This window comes from Lupinus angustifolius, chromosome LG07 (assembly GCF_001865875.1).
Source record: "Lupinus angustifolius cultivar Tanjil chromosome LG07, LupAngTanjil_v1.0, whole genome shotgun sequence".
In the NCBI taxonomy this organism is placed as follows: Eukaryota; Viridiplantae; Streptophyta; class Magnoliopsida; order Fabales; family Fabaceae; genus Lupinus; species Lupinus angustifolius.
Genome location: NC_032015.1, coordinates 5,989,576 through 6,001,126, shown reverse-complemented (window position 1 = coordinate 6,001,126; position 11,551 = coordinate 5,989,576). Strand labels below are relative to the sequence as shown.

General features: G+C 31.3%; 1 protein-coding gene across 1 annotated transcript; it reads right to left on the bottom strand.

Moving 5' to 3' along the window:
* LOC109352865 lies at positions 5,410-9,898 on the bottom strand. The gene is made up of 3 exons (XM_019595045.1): positions 9,770-9,898; positions 5,801-5,947; positions 5,410-5,670 (listed from the first exon to the last, which is right to left on the bottom strand). The coding sequence occupies exons 1-3, from the start codon at positions 9,896-9,898 to the stop codon at positions 5,410-5,412; spliced, it is 537 nt and encodes a 178-aa protein (XP_019450590.1).

The window sequence follows — 11,551 nt, the reverse complement described above, 5'->3', positions numbered from 1 at the left end:
TTGAGTCTTCCTTCTTATATCGTGACGCCATACATTTAGAACAAAACTTTAATGAAGCGTACTCATTAAAAAATAAGATGCAATCATTTTCACAAGCATGTATCCTAGTGTATTCCATGCCTATGGAGCGTAACATTTGTTTTGCATCATAGGTTCGAGAAGGGAGCACATTATCTTCCGACAACATATCCTTCAAAAGTGCAAGCAAGTCGGTGAAACTCGTATCGGTCCATCCATTAATAGATTTCAACTTATACAACATTGACACCACTGTCAATCTTGTGAATTTAGTACAACCATCATATAATGGTTTCTCAGCATCACTTATCAACCGCTGTAACATCTCAGGACAATCTTGAAGATCATCTTTGACAATGTTTGCCATTTCCTCGAAACAATCGTCTTCATATGCATTTGTGTAGTTGTCTTTCATATGCATCTCATCATCACAATCCATAATGTCTCTCGTCTCACCATGTCTTGTCCAACATGTGTAACTTTGATCAATACCCTGACACACTAAATGATCATTTGGAGTAATTCGGTTTGAGTAACAACATCTTAAGCGAGGACATACAATTCTATTAGGATTTTCAATATCTTCAACATATTGCATACATATACGACATTGTATAAAAACGTAACACATATACGTACATTGTATGAAAACACAAAAACACAAAAACTAAAAGAATAAACTTATTGTTATTTCATACCAAATACGCTATTTCACGGTATTCTCTACATCACTCCATTTCTTGATTGTTAGCTTCAGATTCTGCCTAACAACAACATCAATGTGGCTTACCAATACGTTGCCACCCTTCTTGTTTAATGGTTGGCCTTTAGAGTTCCATTGAACTTCTATTTTCACATCCTTGCTTCTTGACCGAATGACATTCTTCATGGAAGTCATTCCACGTGGAGGTCGTTTTTGAGAAACGATTTGCTGGTCACCACGTGGAGTCGATGTAGCTTCGTTGCCACTGTGAGATACATGATCGCCACTTTGGGAAGCCATTGATGAAGTTTTTTCAGTTTATCAGAGTATGAGGGTTTATGAGAGTGTGAGGGTTTGCTAAGAGTGTAAGGATTTCTTTTCGGGTACGTTTGAAAGCGTGGAGGAAACGATTCATGTGTTTTAGATATTTAAATTATAGTAACCATTTAACAGCACATATTAATGGTAGCTTTATGGTATTGACATCTTCAACAATGCATATTAATGGTAGCATTGTTGTATTGACATCTTCAATAGCACATATTAACGATTGCACTATTGTTGTGTATCCAACTATATACTACTCATTTTATGAACATGACCTCTTCCACAATGCATCTTTAACGTAGCGTTGTTGTATCAACATCTTCAACAACGCATATTAAGGATTACGTTGTTGTTGTGTATCCAGTTGTTTACTACTTATTTTCATCAACATCTTCAACAGCGCATATTAAGGATTGCGCTATTGTTGCATAGCCAGCTGTTTACTACTTATTTTCATTAACACATCAACAGCGCTACCAAGACGTAGTGTTATTGATTAGAATTAGAATCTAATTTATAGCACTATCTGAATCATGTGATGTTCAATAGAATCTAATTGACAGCGCAGTCGTAATTATGCGCTATTAAACTGAACTCATTTTCCAAATTAACAGCGTATTTGTAGTTATGTGCTGTTAAATTAACATTTTACATAAGTGGAAAATATTTATACAATATGAATTTACTTAAATTAACATGAAGTAGATTATTACTATATAATTATGTTTATTAAAACAAAACTGGATAAAATATTAAACATTATATTTTGTTAATTTGTTTTTGTATTTATTAAGTATTGAAAAAAAATTATTGTGTTTATTAATAAGCAACGATGCAAAAATATTAAAGAGAATAACCATCCAAATAATTAACAAAAAAAATTATCATCCAAAATAATTGTTTTATTATTCATTCAGAGAGGCAAAATACATTATAATGAACTAAATGATTTGGTATATGCGAATATAATGAACTAAATGATTTGGTAGAAGAAGAAAAAATTTTGTCCATAATTGTTTCTTCGACTCCTCAACACAAATCTTGTAGAAGAGTTCATTGATTTCCTTTTAAAATATGGGTCTTTTTCCCATGAAAATCGAATGAAGGAAATCAATGAACTTTAGGAATTGTTGCAGATGACGAAGGAAAATAATTGAAAGAGAAAAATAAAAATTGAAAGAGATCAACGAACTAAATAATACATTCCCTTTTTCCTTTTATTTACTTTCAATTGCTTCATCTCACACAAATATTGAATGACAATCACCTTCCTTCTGAAATCAAAACTTGTTAAAAACCTCCTTGACATGATTCTGAAATAGAAACACAATTTTTTCCTCGACTCATCTATACAAATCGGGGTGATTTTTCTCTTTTTCACTCTTTGTAGTATTGCTCTCTCATTTTTAATGCTTTATGTTTTCTTCCTTCTATCTTCATGAACATACTCTTAGGCTCTTAGCTTACTGATGAATTAGAATATTGAGTGAACCACAATATTTATAGATGAGCAATCATTAATATTTCAACAAACGAAGAGACCTATAATCACTCAATCATTAATATTTCAACAACCAAGAAATGCATAACCACTCAACCATTAATATTTCAACAACCAAGAAACGCATAACCACTCAACCATTAATATTTCAACAAAGAGACGCATTATTACTCCACCATTAATTTCTCGGACGCTTAAAAACTCGTAAATCATCAACAACGTATAATTAAGCAACCGCGGTTACTATGTCATCTTAAACAGCGATTCCTTAAATATGTTTTGTTGAATATATTCACATCAACAACGCTTTCTATCAAATGTATTGTTAAAAATAAATCATTCAAGTCAGCACTTACGTTACTGATGTTCAACAGTGCATTGTCAAGAATGCGATATTGAAGTTACACAAATTGACAGCGTCTATTTTATTATGCGATGTTGATGTTCTTCCGCCTCATTTTCAACAGCGTCGTTCAAAATTTTGTTGTTGAATGACCGATGTTTATTACGGTATCTGGCGTAGTGTTATCTCTTTCTCTCTACTCGTTTTTCAGCAATTCCACTTTTCTCTCTCTTCTTTCTCTACTTTTTTCTTCTTTTTTTCCAGCTTCTTCCTAATAACCCTAACACACATATTTATATTAAATGAAATTAACCTCAACCTCTATAATTATGCTAACCACTTTTTATTTTACCAATTCTTTTTGCAAATTTTAAGGGGCATGATCCCATTTGATTTCCTGATTATTTGACCAGGTTTTTCTTATATTTTTTATTTAATTGTTTATTTGAAATTCAAATGAGTTATTTGGAATATCTCATGTATTTTTATTATATATATTTTTTATAAATTTCGATTTAATTATAAAAAAACAACAAAAAAATATTTTTAATTATCTCTTATTCATTTTACAATATAATTTTGAAAAATATAGAAATAAAAATCAATTTATTAATCATTTTTTTTGCTTATTTTAGGAAAAATGGTCTTATGAATTGCACTTATGAATTGCAGTGGTCTTTAAATTATAATATCCTCTTTCTATCCACTTATGAATTGCAGTGGTCTTTAAATTATAAATTTGGGTTGAAGAGTTGGTTATGGACGAAGGTATTAGTAAATCATCCACTCATACAAAAATTATAATCACTAATTGTATGGACTAATTTATACCCATATTAGTATTAGAAAGTACAATCACTAACTGACAAGATATGATATTGTTCTTATGTAACCCTATTAGTATTAGGAAATCAAAAGTATGTATTTCTTTGGTAGAAAATGGTTTATTTGTTGTGTTTATTTTATTTTTAAGAAGTATTGATCTTTAATCTTAATCTATCTTCCCCGCTTAAATTAGTGAAGTACAACCCTAATGTTTGATGTCATTTCACATATTAAGGAGGAGAACCTTAGTCAAGATTTCATCTTTTTTATTTTTAAATGTATTTTTAAGAGGGTATAATTAGTTGCTAATCATTTTTAAGAAAGTGTAGGACAACATTCGTCTGATAATGCTTCATACCTTAAAAGTGGTGAAATATTTTTTTTATTATTTAGTTAAAGTGATAAAGAGAGATATAATTTATTTAAGATTTTTGTTAAGAAAGATAATGTGTAGTAATAAAAAATGTTTTAGTGAATTGATTTTTATTAAAAAGGGTAATTATAATATAACAAATATAGTTATTAAAACAGTAATTATAACATATTTTATAATAAGATAACTACTTATGATTGTTATTATTGATATAAGTAAAAAATAAGTGCCAAATAAAAGTTGAAGATGACATACGTACTATAGCTTGCAAATTGATGGTCAGTAGTATCATACAACAACGAAATTTGAGAAATATGCTTGTGACGCATCAAGTATTTTGACTCATTGTCAATCTCTTGTGTTTCTTTTTAGCACATTTATGTTTCTCTCTCACATATTTTAGATATATTTTTGTGATTTTTGTATTCTCTACATGTGATCAATCCCATATTTATAGTGGGACTGATCACATGAATATTTATAAAAACAAATCAATCATCTTAATATTTTGGATACAAATAGAGGAAAACTTATTATATACGAGTGAAGTAGGTTGACTTTGATGTTGCATTTGGCCACTAAAGTCATCTAAATCATCTCTTTTTTATACGAGTGAGAAATCTAATAATATATACTCTCTCGTGTTATTTCAAAACAAAATCTCTCATTTATTATTATTATTTGATCAAATCTGATTAAAACATTTGTATCATAATGATTTGCTATTATTATATATTTTCTTTTTTATCATGTTGTAAAAGATATGTACTTCAAAAATTATATTTGTTAAGTTTTTTAGGTTGAACAAAATTGAATTTTCACAACTATCCATGTTTTCTTATATCTTATCGAATAGTAAGAAAATTGAGGTTCAAAATTTGGATAAAAGAAATTGTCACTTTATTGAAGCATATGGAGAATCTACGAAGGGTGGACAATTAATTTTGTAAAACAGTTTAAGAATATGCTATGAGTGGACCATCGATTTGGTGAAGCTAACATTTTTAATGTAATTACTAGACAAAAAGCTTGCATTCTCATATTTTTGTCATTACAATTGATAGATATTACACATTCTTGGATTTAAAGAGAAATGGCACATAGAATTGCAAAGCCAAATGATATAATATAGATGAGGTTGGGCTTGAAAAACACAAACGAATATAATTATTGTTTTATTTAGTTTTAAAATATCAAGATAAAATATTGTTTACCACAATTTCCACCAGGTCCCCCAAACTGCATAGCATATTCTTGGATGTCATCATTCCACCCCTCATATTGTACAACAAAGCAATTAGGGCTGTCTGAAGAAGCTACTACATATTCATAACTTTTGGAGCCAAGATTTTCTTAGTGTCAGTTTGGAACTTCATTTGTCTAATAAAGCATGATCGATAAAGATTGTTATCTGGGAAATTCCCAGACCCTATTGGAGGACTAGGAATGCCTGCAAGAGTCCATATCATCCCAATCCAACCACCCAAATTTTTAAAGGCCAAGTTAGAAAACAAAATTTCAGGGTAATATCCAAGATTTCTATTATTAAGCCTCACCCACCAATTATTTGTTTCTGGATCCTGAAATACAAAATCAACAAATTAATTAAATATTCTTGGTTGTCACTAATTTATAGAAAAATAGATTTTATGTTTATTTATTACTAGTTTATGTACATAACAAGGAAATTAAATAAATCTCCAAGCTTACATGAGAAATATCAACAATCATTTCAAATTGTTTTCCATTATAAGTAGATGTATTAGCCACTGGTTTGCCAAGATGAAAGCTTGGCTCAACCTGAACGAAACCTAGAAATAACAAGTTGGTGCATCCTTTATTTTGCGTCTTATTTGCCTACATTCATGCATAAAACAAATAAATTTGATGTAAGAAATTGAGATTGTGAATATATGCATGTGTGTTAATGTTATCTTACCTATTTAGTGAAGAAATAAGTTTTACCATCTCCAAATACTTTTGGATTTACCTGAAGAAACGTTAAGAAAGAAAAGTAAGGCAAGAAAGCTTATATATTTAAATTATTATTTGAATAAGATTTATATGAAGACAGGTAAAAGGTTATAAAAAATGATAAAATGAGAAACAAAACACTTACATGTATGTATACTATTTCATTTGTTAAATTCTTTAAAGTTATCTTATAAATCCTTAAACACATTAGAGGAAGTGATAGTGTCACTTATATATCAAATCAGTGAAGAATGCATGCATCATTATTTTAAGTGTTAATAGAACATTGGTATAGAATAATATTACTAGTAAGGGCAATATTTTTTTGTTGCACAGTTCAAAACAGGCATGTTACTCATGCATTTGTTTGGTTAAGAACACACATGTTATCCGTACATGCGTATTGTTACACAATGATTCTTTGTAATTCCCGAACACTAAGATGAAAGATGGTATGAAAGGAGATAATTTTTGAATAACTCTCAATATGTTAATAACCCGTGGAGGATAGTTTTTCAATTGTTTTACTTGACATTCAATTATTAAAATAAAAAATATTATTTCACGTCAATCATGTGACTACACGATAAGAGAATACAAAAACTATTCCTTGCTTAAAGTGCAAAAAACACAAAACAAAGAAAAAAGCCTATTGAGAATCCTCAATTAATATCTCAAGCAAAATTTAGGGCAAAGTAAAGTGCAATATGAATAACCACGAAAGGAACCCTTCATCAAAAATTATCGCCTTAATCTTAGGTCATTCTTGTCTAGAAAATTCTCTTAGTGATTGAATGTTATGCTAGAAAACTATTGAAAATAGAATAAAGAAGAAAGGTGAAAGATGGGTATGAGAAACACATGTTTTGAGCCTTATATCCATTTCATGAAAACCCTTAGCCTAGCCACGATACAAGCTTAAAAGAACCTTGTTGAGGACTTATTCGCCTAAGATGCACATCGTGAAAAAAAAAACACTGACTCCACTAAGCTCATAAAATTTTAATAAAAATATCTCATATTTAATGCGTATGTTAAAATTTATTTTCTCACTATTATCATAACTTCACCATCCCTCATAAGCCAAATACAAACAAAATTCTATTATAGCCACCACCACATCTACCATTAGGCAAATCCAAATTGAAATCTATCATCATCACTACCACACTACAAAACAAAAGAGATTTGGGGACACACTTTTTGCAACACTTATAGATACCATGGCAAATTAAAAAATGAGGCCCAAAATGATAGTGTGTGGCCCATGGTAAATAATATTCATTCATCACTTTCACACTTCCATTTTTGTTCACTCTCACGTTCTGGTTCACTCTCTTCTCTTTCAAACCCATTTCCAAAAATCACTTCCATTGCTTACACTTTCAACCATGGCTCCAATTAAAAGCTTAAAAGTTAACTATCCAGAAATCATTTCTTCACTTCATCACTATACAGAAATCACTTCATCTCTGATTAATTCCAAGCTTCTTCATACATAGGTAAGAAATGACTTCATCTCCTTTTTTAATTCTATAATTTTCTTTCAAATCACTAATGTGGAGAAAATAAGCTCTACTCCCTAATTTTGAGCTTTTCAAATCCCTAATTTTAAGCTTCTCTAATCCCTAATATGTTAGTTCTAGAAATCTGAGAAATTATAATCCCTAATTTTGAGTTGCTACACAAATTATATACAATTTTATATGATGAAGGGAGAGCTAGGATGATTATGGAGCCATTGTTGGTTAATAAGTTGAGGAATGCTAAAGCTAATCATTCATATATGGATGATTACGCAAGGTTTAAAAAAATCTACACAAATGCTACCACAAATCGCATGTCTATAGTTTCGGTATGCTACTACTGGAAATGGTTGGGAAAACTAAGAACATAAATCCTAGAAGCAAGAGTGCCAAGTCAATTATGCTTATGCTAGTATACTATTACAGTAGTTTCCCTTCTTCACTGGCTATTTTGATCAACCAGTGTTTTAAATTGCGGTTGTGGTCGCGATTGCGGTTGCCGTTGCGGTTACTGTGATTGCGATCATTGCAGCTGTTGCGATGTGGATTGCGGCCGTTACGGTGTGAAGTACTTTGAGAGTAGAAACATATTTTTGATATCGATGCGGTCTGATGCGGTTACATTGCAGCCCGATGCGATCCAAATGTGGTCTAATGCGGTTGCGTTGTGGCCTGTTGCAGTCACATAACTGTGAATCGGTATCACACCGCATTTGCAGTGTGATGCGGTTGCGGCGGTCACCGCAACCGCAATATTGCGGCCGCATCATGTGATGCGGTCCGCAATTTGATACACTGTGATCAACTAATTTTGTTCAATTGATTTTTATCCCCTCAATTATCATTTATAATGCAAGAAAAAGTGAAACAGAGAGAAGAAAAGAGACCTGGAAAATTTATATAATTTTGTGAATGTCTTATCTTATGTTCAAGGATTTACTCATTTGTAGTCTTAGGATTGTACAATAGTGTAGACATGTAGTTGTAGTACATGAAGTACAAAATATTATATAAAATACCTAAATTAATTGCATACTGCAAAATTTACATTATAATGTTCTGCCATCATTTTTCTGACTTTTGAGGGAGAAGATTTGTGTGCTAATGTGGTAGATGATTGTCAATGCAAACCTGTCCTGTTTTGCCTAAAGTTTTACTAAGTTATTCCTGCCATTGAGCTTCATTTTGACCTATTATACGTAGGATTTGCCTTGTATTTTTGTTGTGCTAATTATCCCCTTTAAGATTTTATTGTGTTGCTTTCCACCATTATTATGATGACTTTGTTCCGACTTTATTTGTATACATTATTTTATAATGGATGTTTTTTGGATCAAGTTCCATAATTTTTTATTCTCTCACACTAGGGGTAGTTTTTTCATGTTAAAAATTGCAATGTCTCTTTTACATATTTTCTACTCCTTTTGTCTTCTATTGTTAACATATTGGATTTCTTGTTTGTCTTCTGGTTTGGTTCTCACATGATTTAAGTATTTATTGGGCACTTTAGTTTCAACACTAATGTGTGTTAGTTTATATAGAACATGATTCAATATTGGTGTATGTCTTAGAGGTAATAACGATTTCTTCATTACTTGTACTTGATATCACATTATTGGATTTGTGTGTGTTTGTTAGTTGCTTAATTAAATAAATGGGATAATGCCCTTATGAGTGAGTTCAATATCATAATGATACACTAACATCTACTCAAACTTGAGTATATGCGCAAGAACCGAGTTTATGAGATTTTAAGCATGCATAGCCTTAATTCAATATCCAGGGCCATTACCAGTCTTATTTTATATTTCTTTGTTTCACTTACCACAAAATCCAGGGCATGTGGTTCCAACAACTTTGATAGAATCATCATATAAAATTCAATATCCACAAGAAGCTTACACGAGCAAGCAATTCATTAGAGTTGGTCCCTAGTTCATCTACTAAGATTACTCAAATAGTTACTCATGCTTAAGACAATATTTTTACCATGTAGTTGATACTAACCAAGTAGTAGGTACTAGATAAGAAGCAATTAAAAAAAAGAGTTAAGGAGTTAGTACCTTGAATACATCTTCATCATAAAGTGATGGATATTTATGAAGGGCATGCCATTGGCCATTATTAAAGGCCCAAGTCCTACAATTTGAATACCAATTGAGGATGCATGTTTGAGTACCTTTGTCACCTTTCCTCTAGTGGACTCATCAGCAGTAAATACCATCAACCAGTAAGTGTTGAATCCATTCACATAGATAGAGAGCAACAATGAATCGTTCTTAGATAAGATTTCAGATTCTGAGATCATCAGGAACTTCTGAGATCATCAGGAATCACAATTCATCTTCTTCTCATTTTGATAATGAGAAGAAAAATAACTCGTCTCCTTCTTCCATCAAATTCTGATAATGGAAGGGAAAAGCTAGTTCACCATGTCCCTTGGTGGTGGAAAACGTATGTGATTTCCCTTTTTATTTTTTATTTTTGAATTTATTGTTTATTATAATTTAATGATATGTATTTTGACTGAAGTTAAGAGTACTATGTGTTGCATTACTCTAGATATACCAAAGGATAAGGAATCGCCCTATGTGTTGCATTACTCTGGATATTATGGTAAAACTGGTGGAGTTGGTGAGAAGCGTACTTTGAAAGTTGATGTTGTGATTGGTGCTGATGGAGCTAATTCCAGAGTTGCTAAGGCTATTGACGCAGGTGACTATGAGTATGACATTGCATTTCAGGTAATAGCATTAGTCTCTTTTTAATTTCTCTGCTTTGTTTTTTGTGGTGTTGCTAATTGTTCAAATTTAGTATCTTTGTTTACACTATTTCATTTGTAAAATATAAGAGTTTTTGTATATAATGTCAGAAAGTGTTGTATAAATGCATAGGAAAGTAAAGATTGTTTACACTATTCATTGATGTGATTTAGCAAGTGATTTTACCCCTTAAATATATTTGTGGGATCGATTAAGACACCAAAGAACAAAACAAAAAAGAATAAAAGGGGAATCATGTGAATACTTTGTCCTCTCCAAAATTAGTGTATATTTAACATTCTTACCAAATTCCTATTATTGGCCCACTGGACAGAAAGTCATAAAGCAATGAAAAATATTTGGTTTTTTTTTGTAGCATGCACAGTTCGGTTGATATTATCGATGGCCTTGCTCTTGGACTTGGGATCCTTGCATTTTGGCTTATATTTGATGAACACAGATAGTTTCGTGATCTCAGTACAAAATGGTATTTTATGCCTAATTAATAAATCTACACAATATAGCTTTATCCTTCATACTAACTACAACATAAGCATATTTCTTTAAATGTTAATACAGCCCAACATGAGAATTTTGGTTACTGAAGGAGCTAGATTCATTTGTCCCAAAATGCCAAAATTCTTTCCTCCCTAAATTGGGGTGATCAATGAAATGGAAACTCACGTTCTATTCCATTTCCAAACAATGAGGTGACTCTCCTTGTGTTTCTTTTGTTTGAAGAAGGCAATTTCATTGTATTATTCTCTGCAATTAGTACATTAATCATGTGTTACTTGTCATGTTTCGATCAATTAGTACATTAATTTTTTGTTACTTAATAGGATAAAATATCATAGCATTTACCTCAAGATCAATAAAATGTTACTACTTCAGGTGTTTCATCGAATATATTTTCTCATCCTAATAATGTAATTGGAAAAGCATACGGAGCTGAACATTCAAGTCGAGTGCATGGTTTAGGCATTGGTATTTGTCCCTCAAGTGTTTTTGGGACGTATAGACATTCTACTGGTTTTGTGAATTCTAATGGCTCTAGTCAACAACATGTTGAAGACTTAAAGAAGTATGTCCAAAGTTTGGAGATAAAACTATCAGACTATGAAGAGACCAAGGAGCAACTTGCACATACTTAGAATCAATTGGCTACTCTTGAGAAGTTCCTAGTCAAAAAATTTGGT

What these genes read in the sequence shown, in the direction of transcription:
- LOC109352865 (XM_019595045.1), bottom strand. Translation starts at nt 9,898, where the DNA reads ATGATCTCAGAATCTGAAATCTTATCTAAGAACGATTCATTGTTGCTC. An exon ending in CTAGAGGAAAGGTGACAAAG is followed by an intron (nt 5,948 to 9,769) that starts GTACTCAAACAT and finishes GCATGAATGTAG; the next exon opens with GCAAATAAGACGCAAAATAA. An exon ending in TGATTGTTGATATTTCTCAT is followed by an intron (nt 5,671 to 5,800) that starts GTAAGCTTGGAG and finishes TTTGTATTTCAG; the next exon opens with GATCCAGAAACAAATAATTG.